This window comes from Harpia harpyja, chromosome 1, assembly GCF_026419915.1.
Source record: "Harpia harpyja isolate bHarHar1 chromosome 1, bHarHar1 primary haplotype, whole genome shotgun sequence".
Taxonomy (NCBI): Eukaryota; Metazoa; Chordata; class Aves; order Accipitriformes; family Accipitridae; genus Harpia; species Harpia harpyja.
The window spans coordinates 46,779,035-46,805,976 of record NC_068940.1 but is presented as its reverse complement, the minus strand read 5'-3'; the positions used below and the strand labels follow the sequence as shown (position 1 = coordinate 46,805,976).

General features: G+C 53.5%; 1 protein-coding gene across 6 annotated transcripts in view; it reads left to right on the top strand.

Moving 5' to 3' along the window:
* Positions 1-23,441, top strand: part of CHD6 (chromodomain helicase DNA binding protein 6) — a 98,253-nt gene extending 74,812 nt beyond the window's left edge. For 5 of the 6 annotated variants that reach the window (XM_052791416.1, XM_052791407.1, XM_052791385.1 and 2 more), the window contains 16 exons: positions 1,278-1,437; positions 1,870-1,959; positions 2,976-3,079; positions 3,772-3,901; positions 4,185-4,245; positions 4,973-5,030; positions 5,719-5,938; positions 8,029-8,237; positions 9,410-10,975; positions 11,578-11,726; positions 12,013-12,219; positions 12,922-13,368; positions 14,058-14,249; positions 16,074-16,193; positions 17,249-17,353; positions 19,373-23,441. In XM_052791416.1, the coding sequence (XP_052647376.1) occupies positions 1,278-1,437; positions 1,870-1,959; positions 2,976-3,079; positions 3,772-3,901; positions 4,185-4,245; positions 4,973-5,030; positions 5,719-5,938; positions 8,029-8,237; positions 9,410-10,975; positions 11,578-11,726; positions 12,013-12,219; positions 12,922-13,368; positions 14,058-14,249; positions 16,074-16,193; positions 17,249-17,353; positions 19,373-20,266 (4,712 nt within the window). In that variant the 3' untranslated portion in view covers positions 20,267-23,441. The remainder of the gene's footprint in view (positions 1-1,277; positions 1,438-1,869; positions 1,960-2,975; positions 3,080-3,771; positions 3,902-4,184; positions 4,246-4,972; positions 5,031-5,718; positions 5,939-8,028; positions 8,238-9,409; positions 10,976-11,577; positions 11,727-12,012; positions 12,220-12,921; positions 13,369-14,057; positions 14,250-16,073; positions 16,194-17,248; positions 17,354-19,372) is intronic. The other variant, XM_052791426.1, reaches the window with a different exon arrangement.
* The last annotated feature ends 3,501 nt before the right edge of the window (positions 23,442-26,942 follow it).

The following is a 26,942-nucleotide window of genomic DNA, read 5'->3' as shown; positions in this document are numbered from 1 at the left end:
GGAGAGCAGAACCCTCCAGTGCGGAGCAGCCACACGGCAGGTGCTGCTGTGGCTCGCCAAGGAGCCTGAGGTACCACTCATGTTTGCGGAGAGCTGACCAGGTGAGGCATGCTCCGGGCCTCCCTGATGTGCAGAAAGCAACAGCAACCTCCAGCCCTTGCTAGTGACTCCTGGGGCTTTTCCTTCTCAATCCTGCATCCGCATGACTACGGGGGGCGAGCACAGTACGTGGGCATCCCAGCTCAGAGCTCTGCTCTGATCCAGCCCTATCCTGGAAGATGCCAAGCTGCTGAGGAAGCAATGTTTGCCCAGAGTTTGTCAGGTGAATTTGGTGCTGGGGACAGGAGCCCTGATGCCTGCCGCAGGCCTCCAGCAGCCACCTGGGCTGGAGCCCTTGTTCTGTCATGGAGCTGCAAACTTTATGCAGGTGTTGAGGATACAGCGATGCTCTCTCTTCTTCCCTGGTGTCACAAGACCAGACAGATGGGACGGGACTGCTGAGGCACTTCTTTCCCCTTCATAGGCAGGAGAGGACATCCGCAGGACCCTGCCTCAGAAGCAGCTGCCCAGGGAAGCAGCTCATCCTTCTTGGAAGACTCCAAACAATAGTGACCCTACCAGGAGTTGTTTCTATGTTCTGTTGTGAACTCGCATCTTATTTCAAGGTTGAAAATGTGTTTAATTTTCAGCTCCAGCCACTGGATCTCATTTTATCTTTGTCGGCCAGATGGAACTGCATTCCTTTTCCCTTAGGTATCTTTGCCAAGTGTAAATGCCCCCTGCAGTGATCTGGTTCCCACTCAGCCCTCCTCCTGATGCACGGAATAGGAAACAACCCTTCAGATCAGATCATCAGGATTCTCTTCTGGTCTTTGATCATTTGGGAGCTCTTGTTTGAACTCTCGTCCCAAATCCCTGTGTTGTCCACGTAGGGTGAACTTCAGAGCTGGCTCTGCCCAGGACCAAGGTCCCTTCCGTGCTTCTGTGTGATATTTTTATACATCAAGGGGCCATGTTATCCTTTGGGCTCAGCTTTGCACTGAGAAATTACAGCAATTCAGTTTCTGTGGTGATCCCCAAGTTTTTCTTGGAGGCGGAGCCTCCCACACTCTGTGTTTACCCCGTGCATTTCCCCCACCCTGGCTTGCTGACCTGCAGCCAGGAGCTTTGCATGGCCTCCACCAGCTCCCCAGCTCTGCTGCCCTGCCTGGGCACTGCAGCGCCAGAGGTGCCCGGCCTGGCCCACGGTGCTCACTGGCTGCCACTTGCTGTTACAGGCTTGTCAGCACCAGTGCCCAGAGGCAGGAAGGGGAAGAAGACGAAGAACCAGATGCTGCTTCCCGAGATAAAGAATGCGGACTGGCTCGCCACCTGCAACCCCGAGGTCGTCCTGCATGACGACAGCTACAAGAAGCACCTCAAACAGCACTGCAACAAGTGAGTGTGGGACCCCACACCAGCTCGTGGAGATCGTGGGCTGAGGGCCTTTAGTGTGGGGAGGGTGGGAGGGAGCTGCAAAGGGCTCACCACCCATGCAGGATCACCATGCTCCAGCTGCTGGACTGCTCTTGGATGCTCCTCCAACTAATGGGAGCCATGTCCTGAGCAGCAAACCTCCAGCTGCAGGGCCCCAGCAGATCGCAGGGCTGGGCACTGTGGCATGACACCACATGGCTGATGCCTGTCCTGCTTTGAGAAAGTGGGTCCTCCAACGTGGGGAAACACAGTGTTGAGCGGGTTTCCCTGGCCTTGCTGACCCTCAGAGCATCCCCCTACAAACGCTCTGGCGAGGGCCATTGGGTCAGGCCCTAGGCTGGCACCTGAGCACCTGTGTGCTAGCATGTGTTCCTCTCTGCTGCCCCGGGACAGGGTTCTGCTGCGGGTGCGAATGCTCTACTACCTGAAGGCTGAAGTGCTGGGGGAGGCTGCAGACAAAGCCTTCGAGGGGACCCCCGCCAGGTAGGGACCTTACGGTGAACCCCTGTGATGCTTCTTAGGGAGGTGGTGGCAGCGCTCGAGCACTGCCACAGCCATCCAGCCCAGCCACGTCTGGGCTCACCGTGGCTCCGGGCGAGTCAGACCCTGTGGTCAAATCCCCAGGTCTTGCTCAGGCAAAACTTCATCCTTAGATGGCAGCTCTGCCTGAGCAGGGACTGTGGCCATGGCAGCAGCCCTGTTGAGGCAGCTCTGAGGCTGCAGTGTCAGCCTGGGGGGTGGTGAGGATGCTCGGGGACACCCTGCAGCCTGCAGGAAAATGTCTCCATGTGCTGCCTGATAAATTGGCCTTTAATGCAAAGTAAGAGCCTACAGAGACTGTGTCCGGTTCCCAGGGCCAGGCCTTGGAGCAGAGCATGCCCCATCGCTGTGGCTTGCAGTCCCTTCCCAGCACTGAGGACAACAGGGCCGACAGACTCTATTAATGCCACTGAGCTTGCAGCCTGCCAGCTCCTGACCTTCCTGCAAAGACTCAGCTCTCAGTGCTTCAGAGAGAAGTGTGATATGCTGAGCTTAATTTCCTAGAGCAGGGTCTGGTGCCTTCCCCAGCACAGCTCCCATCAGCCCAAGTCTGTGCGGAGGGGGTGTTGCAGCCCGTTCCACCAGACGTGCTCTTCTTTTGAGGCTGGTAGGTTTGAAGTGGTTTCTCCCAAGAGATGCTGTTCAGATCAGATAGGATCTCCAGTCCTCTGGTGTTGCTGGGGCGGGAGGGGAGAGGGGCTGTGTAGCCTCCCCATCTCTGGAGAAAGAGGATGGGGAAGGCGGTGGGTTGCAGTGGAGCCAAGGCTTTAGCTCTCTGACCCCAGGAAGACATGTACACCAGGCCATGGCAGGGCCCCAGGCCAGCCTTGCATTCATTAGCTGTCCCCAAGCCAGTGAGTGATGGCGCCTGTCTTCCCCTGCCCCTGCCCAGCAGCACCCAGTGCGCTCCAGTGCCTGGTGAGGCTGGGAGAGGGGCATTCATACCTTGTCTGCCACAGGGAGCTGGATGTGCTGCTGCCAGACATTGACTACGTGGAGATCCCAGTGGACTGGTGGAACGCCGAAGCTGATAAATCCCTGCTCATCGGCGTCTTCAAGCATGGTGTGTACCCAGCTCGTCTGGTGGGTGCCGGTGCATGAGAGGGGCCCAAAGTGGAGCACCTGGCCAGAGTCCAGTACTTGGAGGGGACATCACATCAGTGCGAGGGGGCAGAGCCGCAGCCATACACCATAGCCACACAGGGCCAGGGCAGCTTTCCCCAGGCTGCAGGCAGCTGCAGTGCTGCCAGCTCATTCAGGTGGTGGGGCAGGCGCACTGCAGCGCCCAGGGTGGCCATGCCAGGTCTCATAGCAGACTCCTCCGGTTTGCCAGGAGCAGCGTGCAGTTGCCACCTAAGGGCGAGGAGGAAGGCACAGAGCCTCTTGTGGCATCCCCAGCCTTGTCCTGAAGTCCCCCTGCAGCTTCCAGGAGCTACGGGACTGTTTGCTCCCAGCTGCAACCTGCTGTGGGTGCTGTGCACAGCTCTCCAGGTGCTGCGCTGCCTACCGGGCAGGGCTGCCTGGTGGGATGGAAAGGCTGACCTTTCTCTTTGCCTGCTGCCCAGGGGCTGCAGAGCAATTAACAGCTTTTGGGAAAGTGTTCTGAATTTCTGGGGGTGAGAATTGTTCTCACAGCAGCACAGTGAGAGCCGGATGGGGGGCTGTGTCCCACAGAGCAGGAGGTTCACCTGAACCAGGCTCAGACCTGGCTTTGTGCTGTCTTTCTCCTTTTTGATGGCCCATGGCACTTGGCAGGTTACGAGAGGTACAATGCCATGCGAGCGGACCCGGCGCTGTGCTTTCTGGAGAAGGTGGGCATGCCGGACGAGAAGCTGCTCTCAGCAGAGCAGGGCGTCAGCGATGGGGCCCAGGATGCTGCTGAAAGGTGGGCAGGGGATGGAGCCAAGCTCTCGGGGGCTGTCTGGCTCACTCCAGGGGGCCATGTCAGCAGTGGGGCAGTGCTGCGGGGTGAGTTGTGCACAGGGAGGAGGAAGGAAGCAGACCGTGCATCTGGGCACAGCGGGTGGGGGGAAGGCAGGGAGGAGCTGGCTCCCAGTATGAGATGGAGGATGCATGAGCACCAATTCTCCGCTCCCTCCTGCCGATGACTGGCACAACCAAGGGGGCTGTGCTGCTGCTACCGGGGACTAATTCTCTCTCTTACCCAGGGGCAGCATGGAGAAGGAAGAGAGCAGTGGAGGAAAGCTGGAGGGGCTGCCAAAGCAGGAGGTGAGCAAGATTCACGGTGATCAATGCACGTCTGCTGTTGCCAAGCCTGCCCTCCCACCCTGCACTGCAGGCTTGCCTCCATCAGCTCTGCTGCAGGGCACCAGGGAACCAGCACTGCCGGTGACCCTGCTCTGTGCCGGCTTTGCCATGCACAGCTCTGCCCCACACTGTCTGCGTCATCTCTGCTCACTGGAGCGCAGCTTCTGCTGTTGCCTCTGTGTTTCCTGCGGACCTCGGCAGCATCTGCCTTGTGGGGAGCTGAGGGGGATTGAGGGCTGGGGACAGCCAGGGGTGCTGGCTTTCACACTTGGCTTCAGGAGCCACGTGGGGCCCTGGCAAAGGAGTTGGGGGTATCCCAAAAGAAATGGCCCTGGGGGAGAGGAAGAGCAGTGAGTGAGGCAAGCATGGGAGGGTGCAGGGTTCGTTTGAGCAGTGGAGGCTGTCGCAGTGCTACTGTCCTGGGCAGCGGCACTGCAGCCTGTGTCACTGTGGTGGACCTCTCCTCCAGGCCCAAAAAGGACAGCACTGCCCCTCTGAGCTCTCACCTCCCCTGTCCATGCTGCTCTGATCCCATGTGCTGAGGGCAGCCAGCGACTGCAGCCCGAGGGCACAGGACACGCAGCCCTGCCCATCCTGCCACCCTGTGCACTGCCAGGGCCTGGTGGGCTGCGGGTGTGGGGGTTCTGTGCAGGGCTGGAGAGCCCTCTCTGATGGTTTCCTTCTGCAGGACATCGTGTCTGCTGGAGTGGGCGAAGCCAGTGAGAAGCGGGATGAGCCAGTGGCAGGTGAGGCCATATCTCCCGCAGCGTGGCGTGTGGCTTCCTGGGGGCTGGCACGGCACAGCTGGAGCGCTGAGGCAGATGCTGCTGGGTGGGAGGGGCACATTGCTGGGTTGGGAGGACGTGCTACTCTGTGTTAGTGGGTGAGGTAGCTTAACCTGGGCAGGCTCCTGTCAGGGGCCCTCCTGTGCAGAGTCACACGTGACCCATGGATGGGCCCTGTGGCAGGACAGCCAGGGTCCTGAAAAAAAGTTTCCAGCCAAAGCCAGCCAGGGGTGACTAGAAGCCATTAGCCTGCCCGTGTCCATGCAGTTGCCTGCACGAGACGAGCGTGCAGGGTCTCCGCAGCAGGCGGTGCTGGCGGATGCCATGGCCTGGCTGGCCCCACTGCTGAGCAGAGAGCTGAAGTCTTCTCCCATGTATGGCCCAGCCCGGAGCTGTCATTCCTACCCCAACCTCTGTCTCTGGGCTCTCTCTGAAGGAAGCTCAGACATGGTGAGGCTGTGAGCCAGCAGCTTTTCAGATGTGGAGGCCCACGGATGGTCACCACAGCCCCCCACTCATGACTGTGGTCTATGGTGTCCCACGCGGGAGGGGTAAGGCAGGAGGGAGCTCTTGGAGCTGGCTGGAGGGACACAGGAACCTGTGGCTTTGAGTGTGCATTAAATACTAATGTCCTTGCTGGTGTTTGAAGCCCAGGATGGCTCCGACTCAGACAGATCCTGCTGGCCTGTCTCATCTGCGCTCACAGCCAGACTGCGGAGGCTCGTCACCGTCTACCAGCGCTGCAACCGCAAAGAGCTGCCTCCCCGTGCCGAGATGCTCGTGCCTGGTAACCATGGATACTGGCTGCAGGACGAGATGTTCAGGAGAGCCTCTGAGATGGACTCGGTGAACAAAGAAATGCAGAAAAGGTAACGCAGCAGAGGGTCCTTTCCAAAGCTGATTTAGGCCAGTTGAAATCCTTGCTCCCCTGGATTTACCCAGGTAAATGTCACTGCAGCTGTCCTTGCAGCCAGCTGCCCATGTGACAGAGGTGCCTGGGTCCTTGCTGGGCAGGGAACGCGGCTTGCAGCTGCGAGGGAGCCTTGTGGCTCCGGCAGCCAGCCCAGCTGGGGAGCAGTCTCCACTGTAGTTTGCGGGTAGCAGCTGGTGACACGGTGAAAGGAAGCGAGGGGACAGCTCTTCAGAGTCAAATTCAGCATCTGCTGGGCCAGGGATTGCCCCCCAGCCCCAGCAGAGTGGGTTCTGCTGAGCAGTGTTGTCTCCTTGGGACACATCGTGGATGAGGGGTGACGAATAAGCACTGTCACAGCCCACGTGCGTAGCCTTTCTGACCTCCATGGCTCTCACACTGCTGCATTAGCCTCCTGCTCATGGCCTCAGGAGCCCAATGGTGGCATAACCTCATTGCAGGGTGCTCCCATTTCGTTTGCATCCCAGTAAGTGGAAGGATGGTGGGATCATCCTGGCATCCTCAGTGGCTCTCTGCAGAATCCAGGGAGGGTGTGCAGTAGGGTGATGCTGCCTCCACCACTGCTGGTCCCCAGTGTGCAGCCCAAGGACTTCCTGAACTGCAGGGGCTTTCTGTGGTCAACAGTCCTTGATGGCTTTGTCTCCTGTGAACCTGTCCCTGTTGCAGGAACCCATGTAACCACTTGGTATCTATGCTGCCCTGTGCTCTCTGTTCACAGCCTCCTTGTATGGAAGCTGCACGAACCCACTGATCTTCCTTCTCCCCTTCATCTGGACCTCTTCCAGTTTTATTGTCCCCTCTTCAAGGTGGGGCATCAGTGGTTGTGCTGTGGACACCACAGCAGCCTGGTATTTCCTGCTCTTTAATTTTGTGGGCTTTTGGGGGTTTTTTTGGGTCTCCTTACAGGGGTGTCCTAGGCAGCTTTCAACAAACTCCCCGTTGGGCTCCTTGATTTGAATCACTGATTTCTTTATTAACTTTCTTCTTGTTATTCTCCTTTTTGGAATGAATTATCACTGCAGAGGGCTCACAGCCCCTGGGAGCAGAGGCAGAAATGCTGGTCTAGGTGTATTTTGGTCAGCTGGGGTGTGCTGTGGGTGCTGTCACCCTTTCTGCTCTCCCTTGACATGTCCTAGCTGCTTGCTGGTGCTGGCTCAGAGCTGCAGTTCAGAGGAGCTGAGACTTGACCTTAAACTTTCTTCAGCCCACGCCACTCACCTTTCTCTGCTGTGACCTGCTTCTGCATTTGCCCTGCAGTTTGCACCCTGGTCTGTTCTCTGTGGCCTGTTTCTCTCTGCGGTCTGTTTGCCCAGGACACTGCTCACCACCTCTGACCTGGATCGTTTCTTTGAGTGATCCCCACGAGGTGAAAGCTCAGAGGGTCCAGGCCAGAGTGAAAGTTGTGCTCTAACAGCGCTGTAACTGAAGCCCCCCATAAGCACGGCTGCTTTCCTTCACTGGGGAGGGGGTGACACCCACCCGTGGCACCCAGGAGTCCTCAGGAGTCAGCAGGGTGGATGGTGTTTGTTACTGGGACCCTTATGGCAATGAACCCCAGTCCCAGTTTCCCTCTGGAAGAGGCTAGATGAGAGCTGTGTCTGCAGGATCTTCCTTTCTAATTCCTGGTACAGAAAGCTGGCCTTTCCATGGAGGTGATGAGACAACTCAATGTGGCAGGAAACAAGTAGGTGAGATAGGTTTGTGCTTTCACAGAAGGTGCTGGAGCCCGCACCCCATCGACAGCACAGCCAGGAGCTGCACTTAGTGTTTTTCAAACAGCCAAGAGTGTTTTTTCTTCAATAGTGAGCCAAGAGCCAGAGCCCGTGGCCTTCACTCCTCCTCACTATGCGCCATAAGGCAGAGGTTCTCAGGTTGTGGTGATGTCCCTGGTGTGCTCCTCCTGGCAGCTCCCCAAAACTGGTGGGCAGTAACTAGATAGTCTTCTCTGAGCCACTCTGCTTGGTGCCTTGCCCATGCTGGGACCAGAACATGTCTCAGTGGTGTTCACATCTCCTCCCTGCCCCACAGGTGGACCAGGAGGGAGCAGGCAGATTTCTACCGCACTGTCTCCTCCTTTGGGGTTATCTATGACCAGGAGAAAAAGATCTTTGACTGGGCCCAGTTCCGAGCCATCTCTCGACTGGAGAAGAAGACAGATGAGAGCCTGGAGAAGTACTTCTACAGCTTCGTGGCCATGTGCAAGAATGTCTGTGGTCTCCCACTGTGGAAAGAGGATGGTGAGTGGAAATTGCATGGCCTATGGGGGGGGTAACGGTAGGTCCATGTAGCCATAGGTCAGAAATGGTCCCACTGCTCTTGTGGAGCAGGAGAGCAAGGGAGGAGTTTTGGGGACAGTTGGAGGCAATGAGATGCCAGGCAGGCTGTGGGCTTGCAGAAGCCACGTCCATTTCTGGCTGCCTTGTCACCACTGCGTACCACCTCCTCGGCGCAATGGGAAGGTAGGGCAGCCCTGTGGGCTCCAGCTCCTGCTGTCACGGGTCTCATGGAGCTCTCCCATGAAATCACAATCAATTTTATCCAAGACAGCAACCTCTAGATGTGAGGGAGGAGAAGGAGAGAAGCAGCAGATCACACCTTCTCCACACTGGAGCTAGGGGTTGTTTGGGTGATCTGTATTGCTGTTTTCTTTCCAAGCATCTCTCTGCTGGCGCTGGACAGAGTCTGCACAGTGCCTGTGCTGTGGCATAGCTGGCTAGAGAGCTCTGCTACAGGGTAAAGGGAGTCTGAACCCACCGCAGGAGGCTTGGGAAGCCTGGCCAGCACACAGGGCATCATGTTTTCTCAGAGTGCCCTGCAGAGCCCCAATGCATTGGCACCGTGCATGACAAGGCAGATTATAAACTGCTTGGGGGCTGTTTAAGCACAAAGCAATTTGCTTCTAACAGCAGCAGAAAGGATTTCATATCAGACCTGTCAGGAGGTCTGGTCTCAGGCACAGTTCCTTGGATATGTGTGTTAATGCCTTAGGTAGGTGTTCCTCATCAAAAGAGTTGCATGACTTGAGGGACTCCCTTCCCTGAGAACCTGCTGAAGGACTACCAGAGGCTCAGACCCCAAGGAGCTGATCCACTGGCAGGTCCAGGCAGCTCCAGCACTGCTGGCGCTGATGGAGCAGAGCTCAGACAAGACTCTGAAATCCTCTGCAGCTGAGTGCCACTCTTGGTCCAGCTGCTAATGTTGAGGGATTTTACTCCCATGTGTGCATTTGGTGGCAAATGGATGGAAGGTGGTAAGACTGGGAAAAGAAGCCTCAACGGCGGCTACAAGCACTCCCCCCACCTCACCTGCAGTCTGAGCAAGAGTTAAGACTCACCTTGCTCATCACTGCCTCTGAGTAACTCTCATCAGTCTGTATAATGGGGCCTTGGCTTTTCTATCCTTGCTGTAGGTCCCCCAGACCCGGACATCTACGTGGAGCCTATCACAGAGGAACGTGCTGCCAGAACCCTCTACCGTATCGAGCTTCTGCGAAAGGTGCGCGAGCAGGTGCTCAAGTGTCCGCAGCTCCATGACCGGCTCAAGCTTTGCCGGCCGAGCCTCTACCTGCCAGTGTGGTGGGAGTGTGGCAAACATGATCGGGACCTGCTGATCGGCACCGCCAAGCACGGCCTGAATCGCACTGACTACTATATCATGAATGACCCCCAGCTGTCTTTTTTAGATGCATACAGGAACTATGCCCAGCATAAAAGAACAGGGCTCCCAGGCCCAGAAACCCTGTGCTGCCTTTACCAGACTAACTCCAAACTCTACAGTTCCCCTCTGTACAGCCAGGTGGACCGGACTTGTGAATCCCTGGAGAATGAAGCCGAGAGTCAGATCAAGCTAGAAACTGTAGATAACACCATGTCCCAGGCTGGGGGCAGTCCACCAGATGCAAACTGTGAAACATTCATGTCTAAAGTCAGGGACATAATTTCCAGTAACTATGATGAGAGCTCTCTGCCAGACTCGTTGGTGTGCATGATGTACGATGAGAAGGCCTGTAACAGCGAGCAAAGCTCCCTTGCCCGAGACAGCCCAAGTTGCACAGATGTTGGAAGCAGCATTGCTAAACTCTCTGAAGGCAAGCTAGAGGGGGATGAGGATCCATCCAGCTGCGATGCAGATGCCATGAGAGAGACTCCCTTCCTAGAGGGTTTGCAGGTGGGCTGTGACCGAATGGACAGTCAGAACGAGGAAGCTGAGCCTTCACCTTCTACCCCTGAAAGCGACCCTTCGCGGAGCATCCCAGCAGAGCTCTGCGAAGCCTTGCAGCAGAAGGGAGACCTCGCCAGCCCTGCACCAGTGCTGCCTGAGCACGGTGCCATGGAAGGGGTCATAAGCGTGGGGCTCTACAGTCCCAGTCTTCATAACTATGACATAAAGGTTCCTCCTGAGCAGAGGTTCATCAATCTGCTGCAGGAGAAAGGAATGGAGGCAAAGTCAGGCCCAAGTCAGAGCCACAGCGAGGAAGATGAGGAGGAGGAAGAGGATGATGATAACTCTGAGGCAGCAGCAGATGTTGTGGAAGGCTTGAGTGGTCCCAGGACCAGGGCTGGTTGTGACCCTCAGGCTAATGAACTGGGGGGTGAGGAGCAGAGCTCTGGCCTCCCTACACCTGAGGACACTTGCCCAGAAGACGTGAATGGCGAGAGAGAGTCCCTGGGGCTGGGAACACCTGAAGGACTGGGGGAGCCTGGGCCAGAGGGCAGGGAGGACCGCGGCTTGGATGAGGAGAACACCCTGCAGCACTCACCACGCCAGGCTCAGAGCCAGGCTTTCAGCCTGCCTGCACCTCTGCTGGCGGCCCCAGGGGAAGAGCTCCCCCATGCCAGGGGAGAGGCCTGGGGCCGAGGGGCTGAAGGGCAGGCAGGCTGCAGAGAGGCCCTGCACCCTGAGCCCCAGGGAGTGAAGCAAGAAGAGTGTGAGAACAGAGATGAAGGGGAGAAAGCCAGTGGCAGCCAGAGTCAAGGTACAGTCCTGAGACCTCCCTCTGGTTGACAGTCACCTCTGGCTGAGGTGGGAGGGACCTGCTGCCCTCCCTGCAGAGCCAAAGCCTTGGGGCTGCCAAGCCCCCGGCGTGGCCTCCCCTCTGCAGGAGCTGGATCCCTCTAGCTGATGTGATTGGGGAACAAAGGGTTGGTAGCTGCATTTGCTAGCAGGGCTGGCCAGAACCCCCTACCATGAGCCCCAGCAGCCTTTCTGCCACGAGCATCCCATGGAATGCAGGGTGCCTTTCCCTTCCTGGCACAGGGCACTGCCTGGTGAGCAGCTCCTTCTGGAAAGGCATGTGTTCTCCTCCTCACCTGCCTGGGCTATGGGAATGGTGAGGGATGGGGACGACTGCAATAAAAACCCCCTAGACTCATCCCAGGGGAGTGCTGGCCCTTCCTGAGCAGTGTGGGCTGCCTGCCATGACCCAGGGCTGCTGCGTTACTTGGTGGCTGGTTGGGGATTCGGACCCTTGTGGAGCCAGCTGGGTGCTGGGGTGGGAAGGTGTGAGGAGTTGCTCCTGCCTTGAGAGGGCAAGAGAGCCAGGGAGGTGATGGGCTCTATTCTCTGTTGCTTTCTCAGATGGTCCAGAGAAGTACTTGGAGGAAGAGAGCAAGAGTTCTGCTTCTGTCCTGCCTGGGGTGATCGATGAGCTTCAGGATGCCCGGGCACCGACCATAGCCCAGCTGCTGCAGGAGAAGACGCTTTACTCCTTCTCTGAATGGCCTAAGGTGAGTTTAAAATTAACACTGTTTGTATTGCAAGTGTTACTGTGTAGTCCTAACCAGCAGTGGCTCACACAGCACCAGGTCTGCCTCCTGGTCCTCCGCACACGGCTCCCCACAGGTGCTCTAACTGGGGTGCTCTTCCCAAGCACCCGTGCCATGGTCACGCCTGCCCCAAAGCAGTTCCCCACCGAGCTGAGGTCACCAGGGCTGGGTTTGTCTAAATCCTGAAATGACATACATGAGTCAGTCATTCGAGTCCCAGCCTGCCACCGTCCAATTCTGTTCGCAGGATCGTGTGATCATCAACCGCATTGACAACATCTGCCATGCCATCCTGAAGGGCAAGTGGCCTTCCTCCAGCCAGCAGTTTGAGACACAAAGCCTGCTGACAGCTCCAGCAGTAGCCACCAATGCCAGCAGCAGGAACAGCTTTGCCGAGTCAGAAGCCCCCGATCCCAGCTTCAATAACGGGGTGTTAATCTCACAGGTACAAAAGGTGAGGGAGGCCCTTGGGCAGGGCAGGCTTGAGAGTCTGGGGTGAAGCATTGCCCAGAAGTGCTCAGGAATTTCCTAAGGGGGGCCTGGCTTTTCACTGCCTCTTCGTGCCACTGGTGGTGTCTAACACATGGCTTAAGCCACTTGGTCCCCTCCACTGAGGGCTCCTGGTGAGCTGCCCGTGCTCTCAACCCCCCACCAGCCCCGCTCCCCTCCTGGGAAGGCAGCTGTTCTGCAGCAGCTCCGCAGCCTCTGCAGCTATAGAGGTGCTTCCAAAGTCAGCGCTGGAGCACCCAGCATGGTCAGGGGGAAAAGGGGACACTGCCCTGGTGTCCCAAAGGAAAGGGTGCAGGAGAGGGCACTGCCCCATCAGTCACCTGCTCTCTCTCATCTCCTCTCACTGTTAGACACAGCACAGAGACAGAAGCTGCTGGCCTGAGACCCCAGCCTGGCTGCCCAGCAGCTGGTGGAGCACCCAGGGTTATAGCACCTTGGGAAATCAAAGTGCATGTGAGGGTGCTCCTGCACCATCCCCACACAGGGAAAGAGGTGTGATTTTGATATGCCCAGGGAAAGGGCATCCTTTGGGACTCCTGTGGAGAGGCAGAAGAGCCTGACCGTTAGCTGTGTTGGTTTGAAGAGCTGTGGTCCCTGGGCAGTGCACAAGCAGCTGTAACCCTCTCCGTGGCTTTGATACACACAGGAAGGTTTCCTGACCCCTGCCTTTGCAAAGGACGAGCGGAAGCACAGGAGGCTCTATGAATTCGAGATGGAGAGAGATGCCAAACAGAGGAGCTTGGAGCAGCTAGCAGCAACCCATGTTCATCCACCCATTGTGCTGAATGGCTGGCGCGATGCAGCAGTGGACTTGTCCAGAGTTTCTGATGGGTCCCCGGGGAGCTCCTCTCCTTTCCCCCTGAACACAAACATGCCGAAATTGGGGACCGTGAACACCCTCCAGGGCTCCCTGGGCATGGACTTGTCTGGCATCCTCCAGGCAGGGTTAATCCATCCTGTCACAGGACAAATTGTAAATGGCAGCCTCCGAAGAGATGATGCTGCCATGAGGAGGAGGCGGGGCAGGAGAAAAAATGTAGAAGGGATGGACCTCATCTTTGTGAAGGAGAGGCCTCTTCCAACCAGGCTGCAGGTGGGTTTATGCTCCCTACTTTCATATGTTCCCAATGGAGTCAGCATGATTTGTCTCATGGTCCAGCTCTCCCCTACAAGCTCTGCTGCCCATGACAATGCGGGACCTCCTCCAGGACAGCTTGGCCTGTGCTGGAGCAGGCAGGAGCAGATACTACTCCAGGGAGTAAGGGAAGTTTTCCCTCTGACTTGCAGCACTCTGCCTGGAGTGTTTGAGTCCCGCTAAGCATTATCAAAAGCAGCTGTCCCATCTCAGGGGGTGTCTAGGGTTAGCGAACATGAGGAATGGTCCTTGACTGAATTGGAGCTGTGGCCAAGAGCCTGCTGCACCCTTTCTCTTTCTACCCTGGGATCCACTCAAAGAGTGGGGCTCTGGGAGCAAGACCAGTCCCTCTAGAGCACTTCTAGGAGTGATCTGGGGGGAAGTTGGTCCTCCTGGTGATTAGGGTGTTTCCCGGTGAGTTCAGAAGCATCTCCCAGCTCTCTCTGCCCTCCACGCCACCAGAGCTGGGGACTGAGTGGAAGTGTAATGTGGTGGTGGGTGGTGATTTAAGGAACAGGCACTGGGAATATGCGGATTAATCTGTGTGATGGGAGCAGATGACCTGCTTTGGGACATCTGCTTACCTGGGTGCGCATGCATCACCATGTGCTGCTGATGGGCTCTCCCTGCTCCTCCCTCTACATCAGGATGTTCAGGAAGACCAGCCGCAGCCCCCCCAGAACAGTCCCCTCCCTGATGGGCCGGTTGCTGCTACCTCAACTCCACAGCCAGTCCCAGCTGCAGGCAGCCAAGCAGAGAAGGCTGTCCCGAATAAGAGTCTCCTTGACTGGCTCCGTCAGCAGTCTGACTACACACTTGACGTTCCCGGCTTTGGCACAGTAAGGGTGGCCTTTGGTGGCATGTGTGTGTGTGTGTCTGCCTTGTACGTTGCCCTTTGTGTTAGGTTTTCTGCGGTTGCTCTTGAGTTCAGGGCTTCCACGAAGTGTCTCAAAATGCAGCCTTTTCCCCTGTACCATGGCTTGTGGTGGTCATCAGGGCTGTTAGGGAGGTTCATCACATGTTTGAGAGGTGGGCACGGTTCCCTGTACAGCAGTGAAAGGCACTTGCTGAGCTGTGTCCTCCTGCCCCAAGGTCCATTCTCCAGCTCCAGTGCATACATCTGCCCAATGCACAATTAGTCCAATGTCTTCCAGAAGCACCAGGGATGGGGAGAGAAATGGGAGAAGGGATTTGGGATGCTCAAGGTCTGTCTGTGTTGCTCCCTTTCACCTGTGGTCATTTTAGGCAGTGCTGTTGTATTAAATAAGGTTCCCAGACAAGAGAAACCTCCTTGCTTTAAAAACTGGACTGGCGGCTGTGTTGCAGGCTGCAAAGGCTGCGGTTGCATGGGTGTGGGCACCGTCAGAAAGCAGAGTAGCAGAGAGTGGGGTGCAAAGTCTATCTATCTGATTCTTTTTGCCATCTCATAAGCATCCAACTCTTGGTTTTCACAGGTTGGTTTGCTCCAGGTTTCAGCTTATTTAGCCTATTAGGTCATGTGCTAGACAGAGCACAGGCTGTAAAACAGAGGAGGAAGAAATGTGGTGGTAATACGTAAAAGACTGTGCATCTTGGTCCTGGAGCATTGTGTACCTGAGGCAGAGATTCCTTAGAGCTTGGAGTACAGGCAAGCCATTAGTGTTCTGGAGCTTATTAGAGATGAGAGATGAGGAGCCCAGTGTTTGCTCGGGCAGGATGGCTCTTGCTTTTCAAAGTCCAGAGATACATGCAGCTCTGTGCCCCAGGCCAGACTGCTAGGAACACTGCAAGAAGCAGTCAGATGGTGGAGCAGGTGTGGAGGTGCCTTCCCACTCCCTTCCATCATCCTTGCCTTCTGTGGGGACTTACTGGAGCTTGCCCAGTCTGGCCATGCTGCTGGTAAACCTCTTGCTCCCAACAAGCCCCCAGTGCCCTGGGCCAGCCCTGCAGGATGTCCCCCTGTCAGGGCAGCTGTCCTCTCTCCAAGTAGGATGGATTGAAAGCTGCTTTGGGGTACTGCAGTAGCTCAGCTTGTTGAAGGACAGACCAAGCTCAGGGTCTTTTCTTTGACTCTCAGGAATCAGAGCCTGCAGTAGTTCATTATAATGCTACATCCCTGCAGGCACATTGATGCCAGGACTGGGTGCACGCAGTGGGTGTGCAACAACTCAGCTGTAACTCTGTAGGTTGTGGTCCTGAAGGGCTCTGATCCCAAAGAAACACGGTGCAGCAGCTCTGTGGTGGGAGCAGCTCAGACAGGAGCGAAACAAAGCACAGATGAGCTGGCGAGAAGTGGGTAGCTGTATCAGACTGACATGAGATGGCACACACAGACCTGTTCTGTCTTTCTTTCCTACTTGTAGTTAGCTCCCCGTTTACAGATGCACGTATACGAATTGGCAGCGTGTTACAGTTTTAGGATTGGAGGGGAATTAGAAAGGGCTGGAGCAGTCTAAGTAGGGTACACTGAAAGCCCCTTTATACCTACAAAAATCAGTTGCGCTCATTTGAGAGCTGGCCCTGTGGCAGAGGCCAGCTTGTGCTGCTCATGCTGCTCCCACCCAAGTCTGCAGGGACCCTCTGTCCCTTGGGAGCTCATCTGTGCTGCTCTCCTGCAGGGCTTGTAGCCATCCAGGCTTATTAAGCCATCTAGTCTCATTAACATTGTCTTGTTTGCACTGCAGAATTTTTCAGACAAGCCCAAGCAGAGGAGGCAACGCTGCAAGGACCCCAGCAAATTGGACATTAACTCACTCACAGGAGAGGAGCGGGTGCCTGTGGTACATAAGGGTACCGGACGGCGGGTAAGCGAAGGCCTGTTCCGTGCTCTGCCCTTGGTGTCTTGAAATGCTTAGCAGCCCCTGAGCTCACATGGGGGGAGATTTAATCCAGAGGAGCCTATGGATGGGACAAAAATCTGGAACACGTCACTGCTCTATGCTATCCTGTGACACGTGTGTGCCCAAGGGGACACAAACCCGCAAAATCAATGACTTTCTATGTGAAATAAGGAAAGTCTGAGTGTTCACCCTTGCCAGGGTACACAGACCCCACAGTGGCAAAGGGATTCAGCCTTTGGCTTTAAAGCCACCATCAACACAGCCCTGGCTGGGTGCTTCCTGTTCCGGATTTGATTGTTCCACTTGAATTCACTGCAATATGCCACAAATTCTAATATTGCCAAGCAAATATCTTTGTTTTGTTCCTCCTTATGAGATGGCAGAGCATACGAATACCCATCCAAGTGCTGGGCATGCGGAAAGTGGAGGGTTTGAAGGGCTTTTTCTTGCTTACTGAGCAAGGAGCATAGATTTACTTGTCTGCAGTTTAATCTCCAGTGCACTGATGTTCACCTCTCTGAATGAGAAGCGACATTCAGGGATACTTTCCGCCCAAATTCAGTTCTTAAACACACCCAGGACTGTACTAGGTCAGAAGGTGATGTGATATTAATCACATCTAAAACCAAAACTAAAGAGTGAGGCAGAAAGAGGCTGTTTCAGCCACATCTGTGTTTCCCTCTGTTACACCCACGATGGCCATTGGAGACCTGGGTGAATTGGTGGGTTTGTCCAGTTCTGAGCATGGCTACTACAGAAGCTCTATCCCCATTGCTTGTTCAAGGGGAGGGCAATGGGACAGGCCACAGAGGCTGAACTTGCCTCTTCTCTCTGAGCTGTGTGTCGGGAGGCAGCAGGCACATACTGAGTCCTGCAAAGATGTGTAGCAAGGGAGGAGTCTCTGCCCCAGCCAAATTGCAGCCCAAAGCAAGGAGCTAGGAGAAGTGTAATCATATTTCTTGTATTATTTTACGTAACTCTTTCTGCAATAGAGGTCATCCTTCTGCTGTGTTTTATAGTTAGGGGGAGCCACGGCACCAGCATTGAAGGAGTTGCCAAGGTGGCTTGATGCAAACTTGGAGTATGCTGTTGCAGCTGACTGGGCTGACATTGTTAAGCTTTCAGTAAGTTAGAGCTTTTGGAGAAATCTGTATCATGTCATCTTTTCTTTCCCCTCCCCATCCCCACAACCTTTCTCCAGTGAGGATCTGGGAGCTGCGAGGCAGGACCTCAGCTGCGCATGCGGGAGGGGATAGCTGCAGGGCTGGCAGCACCGGGAGCACTCACGTGGCAGAGAGGGAGGTTGGACGCGTGCCACAGATCAGCAGCGCGGCCAGGGGTAGGACAGAAGGGGGTCAGCACCCTGGGAACAGGTCTCAGCAGCTCAGGGTGACTGTCCAGAAAGCCTCGAGATGCTTAGAAATAGCAGGGGCAAGAGAAACACCCTAGGAGCAGTAAGCCACCTCGGGTCCTGGATGGCAGGGAGTGGACAAAACACATTTTTGCAGGTCAAATTTTCAAAAATACCCTCAGCTGAGGCTTTTCATCAGCTCCTGCAAACTCTGCCTGTGCAACCCTGGGCCCGCTAAAGGCCCTGCAGGTCACCAGGCCTGAAGGCTCAGACACTGGCAGGGAGAGGGACAGGACGGAGCCTCGCCTCGCTGCGTTCATTCACCCTGTTCGTCACACCAGTCCCTGCCCCGGTGCATGGCAGAGCCTGCCAAGGAGGAGCACTCTCTCCCACCTAGCACATGGGCACTGCTAGATTGATCGCCCTTCCCTGCCCTGCAGGCTGGCCTTATCCAGACTTCTCCCTGCGGTCCCTCTTGCCTGCTCCCTGTGTTTCTGGCTGCAGTGGTTTGTGTGACACCCTTGCAGGGGGCTGGAGGGGGAATCAATTGGCTTAGAGGTTTGTACCGCTCTCAAATTTGCTTTTAATTAGCACTGGAGATTTGGCCCAGCTCCATGTCCAGGCTGGCGTCAGTGCCCTGTCTGGGTGGCCAGCACCCGTGTGAGCTGGCAGCTCTTCCTTACCTTCGTTTGCAGGGGATGGTTTCTTTGCCGGTAGGAATAGCTGTGTGCCTGGCCACCGCCCCAGGCACCCGCTCACACGCCCTGGTTTGGCGGCTGCATGCCTGTTAGCATTCACACCCCCAAGCCCCATCAGCACTTTGCTTTTGGTGAGTGCGCATCCGTCCTGGCACGTGCATGCAGAGGGACGTCTGGCCGCTCTGGGCGCTTGGGCAGGCGGGAGCGTGGGGTCGGCTGCCCTGCAGAGCCCAGGCGTGGTCATGCTCCCACGCAGGTTTTCCCACGTGCCAGCGGGAGCAGAGCAGAAGATTATCCCTCTTTGGGCAGTAGCTGTGCTGTGCAGACTGCCAGGGTCATTTGATTCAAGTTTCTGCTTTTCCTACCTAAATCTATTATTGGAAACAGTTCGAAGAGCAGCAATACTGAAACTCAAGGGATCCACAAAGGGAAATGTTTAAATATCTGTGATGAGGATGCTGAAAAATGGAGTTTTAAACTGCACTATGGATCCCACACACACTGCTCTCCGTAATCGGACAGTCTTGCCCAGTTGTGGCTGCTGGGTTTTGGTCCTGTATCTGAGTGCTCAGAAGAACCTTCCTGGCATCTCGGCGAAGCTCTAACTGGGTGCTCCTCAGACAGCATGTCCACTTTCTGTGTGTCATCCCATGCAGCTTTGCTGTCCTGCAGAGCATTGAAAATTTGGCCCTTCACAGCTAAAAGACATGATTTGTCACCTGTTGCTGAAGCCACGATTAAAGCTGGGAAGGGAGATAAGTTGGCATCTGACACAGAGCTGCCCCGGTGCTTCTCATGTTGTGAACAGCCGAAGCTGAGGGCTTGGGTGAAAATGTGGGGTAAAAATGTGCTTCCTCCTTTCCTCCCTGTGCACTTTGATGCTGCAGTATCATGCCAGGGCAGAGAGAGGGTGTTTTGCATTTGGCAGCATCCCTTGGGGAAAAGTTGTGCGTACCTCTCAAATTCCATATCATGTAGGCAAATATTTCTGTGCTGACACCATCTGGGATGCAGATGCGAGCACAGAAAAGCCAGATCTCCTTTGATGCAGTAATAACTGTCAGGTGTTTCTGTTGTGTGTGTTTCATTTTCAGGGCTACTTACCAGAAAGCAAATTCAATCGCATCCTAACTGAGCCTGTGCTCCGAGACACGGGGCCCCGCCGGAGGGGGAGAAGGCCCCGAAGCGAACTCATTAAAGGCCCCGGCGTTGTAGCAGATTCTTCTTCTGGAATGGGACCATTGTTCATGAACGGACTGATTGCTGGGATGGATCTAGTAGGACTTCAGAACATGAGAAACATGCAAGGGATCCCCCTGACTGGGCTGGTTGGGTTTCCTGCTGGATTTGCAGCAGTGCCTGCCGGCGAGGATGTGAAAAGCACCCTGAGTATGTTGCCCATGATGCTGCCGGGCATGGCTACCGTACCACAGATGTTTGGCGTTGGAGGACTTCTCAACCCCCCCATGACAACTACTTGTACTGCGACTGCTCCAACTTCGTTAACAAGCACAACAAAAAGTGGTGGTACAGCCAATGCAGAGAAAGCTACTGAGGATAAACAGAGTAGCCAGGATGTGAAAAAAGAAACTCTCTCAGAAGATAAGCCTGGTCCTAGTTCGTTTTCTAATCAGACAGAATCCGCAATAACTACCAGTAGTCCTGTAGCTTTTAACCCGTTTCTTATCCCAGGGATGTCTCCTGGACTGATCTATCCCTCAATGTTTCTTTCCCCTGGCATCGGCATGGCGCTGCCCGGCATACAGCAAACCAGACACTCGGAGGCAGCGAACCTGGAAAGCCAGAAGCGGAAGAGAAAGAAAGCGAAAGGGGAATTGGCAAACCCAGAGCCAGAAACTGTCTCACTGCTGGAAAAAGGAGCTGCAAACAGTCAAAACTGTACAGAGCAAACACCGCCTTTGTCGGCAGAGAAAGAGCAGGACGGACCAGCAGAGGAGGAGCGCAAAGCGGCTCATGATACAAATTAGAACTTTTGTTTCATTGAAAAAAAACACAAAAAGATTGTGGCTTGTGAGTTTCTTATCCCATAAACTCTTTGTTACTTACCCTCCTGCCCCGCTCCGCCTTCATAAACCTGTGTTTCCATGAGTAATATTATCTACCTAATTCCCTGTCAGAAAAAACTCTGGTGACATACTACATGTTAATAGTTGCAGGGTCTTGCCACTTTATTAGATAAACAGTGTTGTCTAGCTAGTATGGGAGGCACCGAATTCTCATTCTGTTTTTCCAGTCGTTCATCCCAGCCGACGATAGCAAATCCAGTACTCGGTCACCCCCCCAAATTGCTCACTCCTTTGAGAAGAAAAAGCAGCAAAAAAACAAGAGCAAAAGAAAAGTCTTTACCTCTTGGTCTACACGCAGACAAGGGTATTTCTGTCTACAGCGACACTGAACGAAAAAGCCTGTATTTGGGGGTAAAAAGCACAGCTATAGTAAGTGCTAATGTGTATTTTTGATTTAAAGTATTTCCCTATTTTATCATGGTTACTAGAATAGTAGTATAGACAGAAGTATATAACTAATGATTGAAAATGCATATATTCATTTCTTTGAAAGGAAAAAGCATAACTGGTAGTGATATAATTTCTTTATCACCCCCACCTCAAAGGTTTGGAGACAAACAGCAGCGAGTGAAAATATGACGTAGACATTCTTTTGTGTTTTTTAAAACCAAAGTTTGGTTTTATGTTAAGTGGAGTTTAGTTGCCCTTTCCTCGACAGTTACAAGAACTTTTCAGCTCGAGCTGGAAAGGTTTTGCACATCTTGCATGACTTTTTTGGGATTACTGTACCTGTAGCTACCAGGTTCTTCATCATTCTGCTAGTCTTCAGTTCTCCTCTATGGCGTTAGTTCTCATCTATGGCATTAGAAGTGCTGTAAAGGTATGTTTTTCCAACCGTGAACAGGCCACACTGATTTTAATGCTCTTACATGAACGCTGAGGCTTTTTGAGTTTTTATATTTTCCACTCCTTACCCCAGAAGCAACGTCCTTTCAGCAAACAAGGAAAAGGCTGTAGGCCGGCTTTCCTGTTTGGGGAGTCCTCTAAGAAGGACTGTTGAGACTTTCAAAGCTTGAGTTTCTTCTTTTCTAGCATTAGACTGTGAAGAGATGACCTTGGCTTCTTCTTTCCATTCCATTTGCTGTTGAACAGTATTTCCGAGCCCCCCCCCCACTGGCAAATGATTTCAATGTCTGCATTTTAAATGGACAGGTTTTAATGCCGTCAGCCCCCCTGCAGCTCTGGGTACTGAGACTCCTCCACAGGCAACCCTTCTTATTTCTCCTTCCCCACACTCCTTGTTTAGTTTTTCTTTCACTTGGGCTTGTTCTTATTTGCAGCTCATGGTTTGAGACTTGAAATAAACCCGTGGTGGTGCAGCAGTGAGATAAAAGGCAGGCTGGTGAGGGAGTTGGGAGTGTGCTAGTAATCGGTTTCACATTTGGTTGTCACAATTTACTGTATTTTTTACTTATTTTCTGTTACAGTTTTGCTAATTTATCAGATGGTCCAAATGTTTTGACATAACTATTTCAGTTTGCATTATTTATTTATGATGCTTTTTGTCATTGTCTTTTATACATTTGGGATTATAAATTATGTACATGTTAAAATTAGCATCTCAAAGAAGTCTGTTACCCACTGTCTAAAAAGCATTTGGTTTCTATTTTCACGGAATTTATTCCCAGTTTACTGGATTGGATGATTTTTTTTTTAAGTATGTAATCAATCATAATGCACCCCCCCAATAATTAAATGTGTTCTATTTAATAACATCCTTGTAGCATAGATACTGTATCACTATTGACAGATTTCTTAGAAATGCTGCTATCTCTATTTAACTAACATTTTGTTCAGTTTTGCCTCCAGTGGAAGCAGAAAGGGTTTTTTCAGCTGTTAAATCCAAAATCAATATAATTTATTTATGTAAAAAAAAATCACAATTGATATATTTTTGAACCTTTTAAGTACTAACTTTCTTTTTATTCAGTAGAAGAACATGTACTTGCCCTAAATCCTTAAAATACAAATGCTATAAAACTTCATATATCTTCAAAGCCTTACTGTGAATGGATACAGAAATCTCTTCAGAGTCCATTTCTTGTTATGGGATGGTTTTCCCAGGGTTACACACGTAAGGAACAGGGTTGAAAGTGAAATTTATTTAATTAGCCAGCATGCTCTATACCTTGTTCTTCTTTATCAGACATGTATGCTACGTCTCTGGGTGTTTAGGCTTCTCTTTGACTGCTACTTTGTGACCCTTTTGCAACCCGATATACTCTGTGGATTATTTAGACTGTAAGGCATAAGTGGCTTCTTCTTTTCCATCATATCCAAAACAAATGCCAAATTTTCACCGGTTTTCATGGCTACTCACACAAACATACATTCTTCACCAAATGTGCTAACAAAATAAACTGTCTGTGCTCTTGAACATGGATAAAAAGAAAAAGATTTAAAAGTCAGATTTTTATTTTTTTAATTTAGTGACTAGATGATGCTTATCTTTCAAACTTGGCAGAGCCTTGCTACAGATGTATATAATTTTTTCAGCAAATATATGTGAATGTTTAATTCACCTGACTCAGTGATAAACGTTACTTGCCTTTTTCTCAGCACGAATCTGTTGAGAAGCTGTCAAACCCAGCGGACTTCTCCTTTCTTTAGGGTTGCTCTTCGTGCACCCTGAGATGTGCATTACTCTGGGGAAGGGCTGCTTGCAGCTGGCTGGCTCACCAGCTTTTCCTGCCATGGAAGGAGGTTACTGGGCTAAGCCCCCCACTGCGGCCAGCAGCTCTTTCACCCAGCACCGTGTGGGTTAACTTGCCGTGCAGTGTGGATTAACTTGCCGTTCTGCATGGGTTGCAAGATCACTGGAGCAGCCCAAGCTCCGCAGCCAGTTTAAGCACGCAATGGTGCGCAGGGGCTCTCTGCCGACCCGCTTCGTCCAGAGGATGGGTAGAAACCCAGAGACCAGTCATGAGATCACCCCGTACCAGTTACAGTCCTTTGCACTTACGCGGCACCTCCCAGCAGAAGAGGTGTTCAGTTCTTCTTACTGAGATACTGAGCGCCTCCATCTAAGCCTTGTAAAATGCTAACAGGTGCCAAATAAATGCTTGTCATAAATCTCTATGTAAGGATCTCATGCTTTAGAAAAGTAGGTATTAATTCAGTTTTTCAGGTGAATAAACAGGTGCACAGGAAAAGCTAAATAATTTCTTTGAAGTCCAGGAAAAAGGCACAGAGTAAACCAAGACTTTTTGCTTGCTCCCCCTGCCCTTGCATAAACACCTTGTTCTGGCATTTTGTTGCTGCATTATTTGGGGGGAGAAACAGGAAAGCACTGGGCAGAAGAGGCATCAGGTATTGCTTAGACAGGGGCAGTGGAGGCAAAACAATGGTGTGAACCCTGAATTTCCAGTTCCCGAGTCTCCCTTTAAATTTTGGCTCCGCACACTGCAGCCTTCCACCCCAGCATCGTTAATGCAGAATATGCTCCAAGGATTGGCAGAAGCCAGGCAGCCCCTTGGTAGATGGAGAAGCATTCATGCTGGCATTTATGCTGTAAAGTCAGTGGCAGCCACCAGTGTGCTCTGTCTTATCAGATGAGGTGTGTTATTCACCTTCTGGTAGGAATGGATGTGGTTGTGGAGGATGGGGCACGGGCGGGCACAGCTCTCTCTTTGGGTTTTGTTTTGCAGGATACAGGTGCCCTATCCCGAAGCGTGAGGGATTAAAACACCCTGCAGCTGCTCGTCTCTGCACTCCTGTCCCTGCCTGGTTTTATCTGATAGGACAGAGAATAGAAAAGTATCATCGCACATTTAGACAGGATCTTTCATTCTCTGTAGGATCACAAAAAGGTTGTTAGCGATTTCCCTCAGCACTGAACTACAGCTGGGTGAGCATTACCTGCCCTAAGGGCAGATGTTGCAGCTCCGGTGTCTTGACAAAGTTACAAGCAAGGATTTTGGGTCCAGAATCTCGGCTGGCAGTGAGCAGAGGACAATTCCTTTAATGATATTGGGTTTGTATCGAATAAAACTTGAGCTTTTCAGTGCATTTGTATTTTCCACCTCTTCAGGAGCCACTTCAGCTCCAGGGCTCTGAAGCACGGGCTGAGTCACACAAGACCACTAATTCTCATCACTTTTTACAACTTTAAAGCAGTACCAAACAGGTAAAAGCACTGTTCATGGTCTCCGAGTGCTTCACACCATGTGTGCTGGCGCACAGCAGCCCACAGTTGCCGACTGGCCGGGACAGCAGGGTGCTCAGCCGCAAGCGCCGGGCAGACGGGCAGTGCTGCCAGGCAAGGAGCTGGGCCCAGCGGCCAGCAGAGCAGCAGCTCTGGAAAATTAGTGGTAAGAGAAATCCAGCTTCCCTCTCATTTCCATTCCCAGCTATCTGCATAATGTGTCCTTTATAGCTTGTGTAGCTGGCCTGGGAGCATCATCCTTGGCTTCCGGCTGCGGTTTTTGGGGTGTTGCAGTTTCACGGTGCACCCGGGGTGGCTTGAGGCCATCGGTGTGGTGCTGAGGCAGCACTAATTCCTGGAGAATCCAGATTTCACCTCAAAAGGCATAAAACAACGTAAGATCTCCAGCCCAGTAGAAAGTCAGTCCCACTCCTTTCTCTCTCCTCGTTAGCCACCCAGTGTGATTTTAACTAGAGGAATGGCTCCGTTTGGACACCATTACCTGGCTCGTGCTTGCCACTGGTCGGGATGGGGATGTGACGTTACCAGTTTAGCCTGGAATTCAATCCCAGTCTCGCTGAAAGTATCGGTTTGTGCAAGACCAGCAGCAGCCCTTGGGGGGATTTCAAGGAATAGCAGTGACAGACGAGCAACCAAGGGGAGCAGGAGTCGTAGCAGATGCTCTGCAGCATGCCTGCTCATCTCTCTTGGCTCCTGCCCTGCATTTCTCTGTCACATTTTTCAGCTGGTTATGTTGTAGCAAAAGGAGACATTTTACAGGAATAGCTTGTATAATTTAGAAAAATTTTTGAAGGAATACCCCACAGTGACTGACTTTTGGGGGTTTGGGGTTTTGTTTGTTTTGGGGTTTGGTTTTTGTTTTGGGGTTTTTTTGGTTTGGTTTTTTTTTCTTTTCAGAAAAAGGACAGAGATTTCTCATAGAGGAATGCACAAAAAGCAAAGCTCGGGTCCCTCCAAGGAAAGCACATCTTTGTTCCTGAAGGAGTAAATACGATGGTAGGACCCTGACTGTGTAGCCTCATTATCAGCAATTAAATGCATTTCCTAGCTTTTCATGGCAGTCAGTTTGCCTTGCTCTTACAGCAAATCTTTCTACAAACACATTTAGGTGTTGGATTAAAGCTGGCCTTTAGGGGAAGTAACATTTTGGAAAGCACTGAGCTGAGCGGATTCTCGGTGAGGGACCGGCCCCACCAGCCTGTGGCTTCCCACTGAATGATCCCTGGGCTTTGCAAAAGAACATTTTAAAAGAAATTAAACCCAGCATGTGTAGGACCATCACTTAGGGCAGGTCAGAAGCTGCTGCATGAGCAGGGGACACTGGGGCTACAGCTGTGTTCCTACAGCTGCTCAGGAGCCTGCCCCTGAGCATCACATCATCCAAGGTACCAATGTGTGGGGTGGGGGTTTCATCCCCCAGCTAGAAAGCCAGGCTTGCTCCGGGCTTGCTCTGTGTTTTCTCCATCCCACAACCTCGCAGCAGCTCAGAGACGGCAGGACACCTGCAGCAGCAGTAGCTGACTCAAAATGAACCACAAGATGGTGGTTGAAGTATTGGAGTATCCTCCAGTATTACATGGGTTTGAAACCATATCCCTTATCTGTGTATGAGCGCTGCAGGCTCTGGGTCATGCAAACCCCTTCTGGGGGTACAGAAGCTGCCCCTGCCCACAGGGACGGCCGGTGCCCGCACGGCGCTCCCAGCAAACGGCACTTTCAGAGGTGCTCCAGCCATCAGCATTAACACCAGCAGGCTGAGCCTGACTCAACGAAACCGGCCATCTTGGAACGCCTCTGAACGTCCAGGGTGAGCAGAACAGAAGGGGGCCCATGCCACGAGTGACGGGTGAGCATGACTCTCTCTGTCAGCACCTGACAAAGCCAGCCCAGCATTTGGACGTGGGGTCATCCTGCCAAGGAAACGATTGCAAAGGCCTGTGGGGTGGGGGCAAAGGAGGACCCCTGTGCAGCCGACCCAAGGCCGGCAGCAGCTGGGGAGCTGCTCCACCCACCCGTGTTCCACGGGGCTGCGGGATGGCGGGGGAGGGAGAGCCGCTCCCGCCGTGTGGACCGGGCTTGCTGGGGGCGTGCGTGGGGAGGCGGCCACTGATACCCGCAAGCACCGTGCGCCACTGCCCCCGTGCCCCGCCTACGGACGCGTGTGCCGGCGGGTACCTGCCGGCGCCACCCCACGCGGGCGGGTGTGCGCACACGCGTGCGTGCGTGTGTGTGCAACCCCCCGGGGGCGCGTGCAGCCTGGCACACCCCGTGTCTTCACGGGCACCGACCCCGTGTGCGCAGCGCCGAGCGCCCACCCCGCGCGCAACCCCACAGCGCCACGCGCCGCTCCCCGCGCCCTGCCCCGCTCGCCCCGCCCCTCGCCCCGCGTGCGCGCGCCGGAAGGTGCCGCTC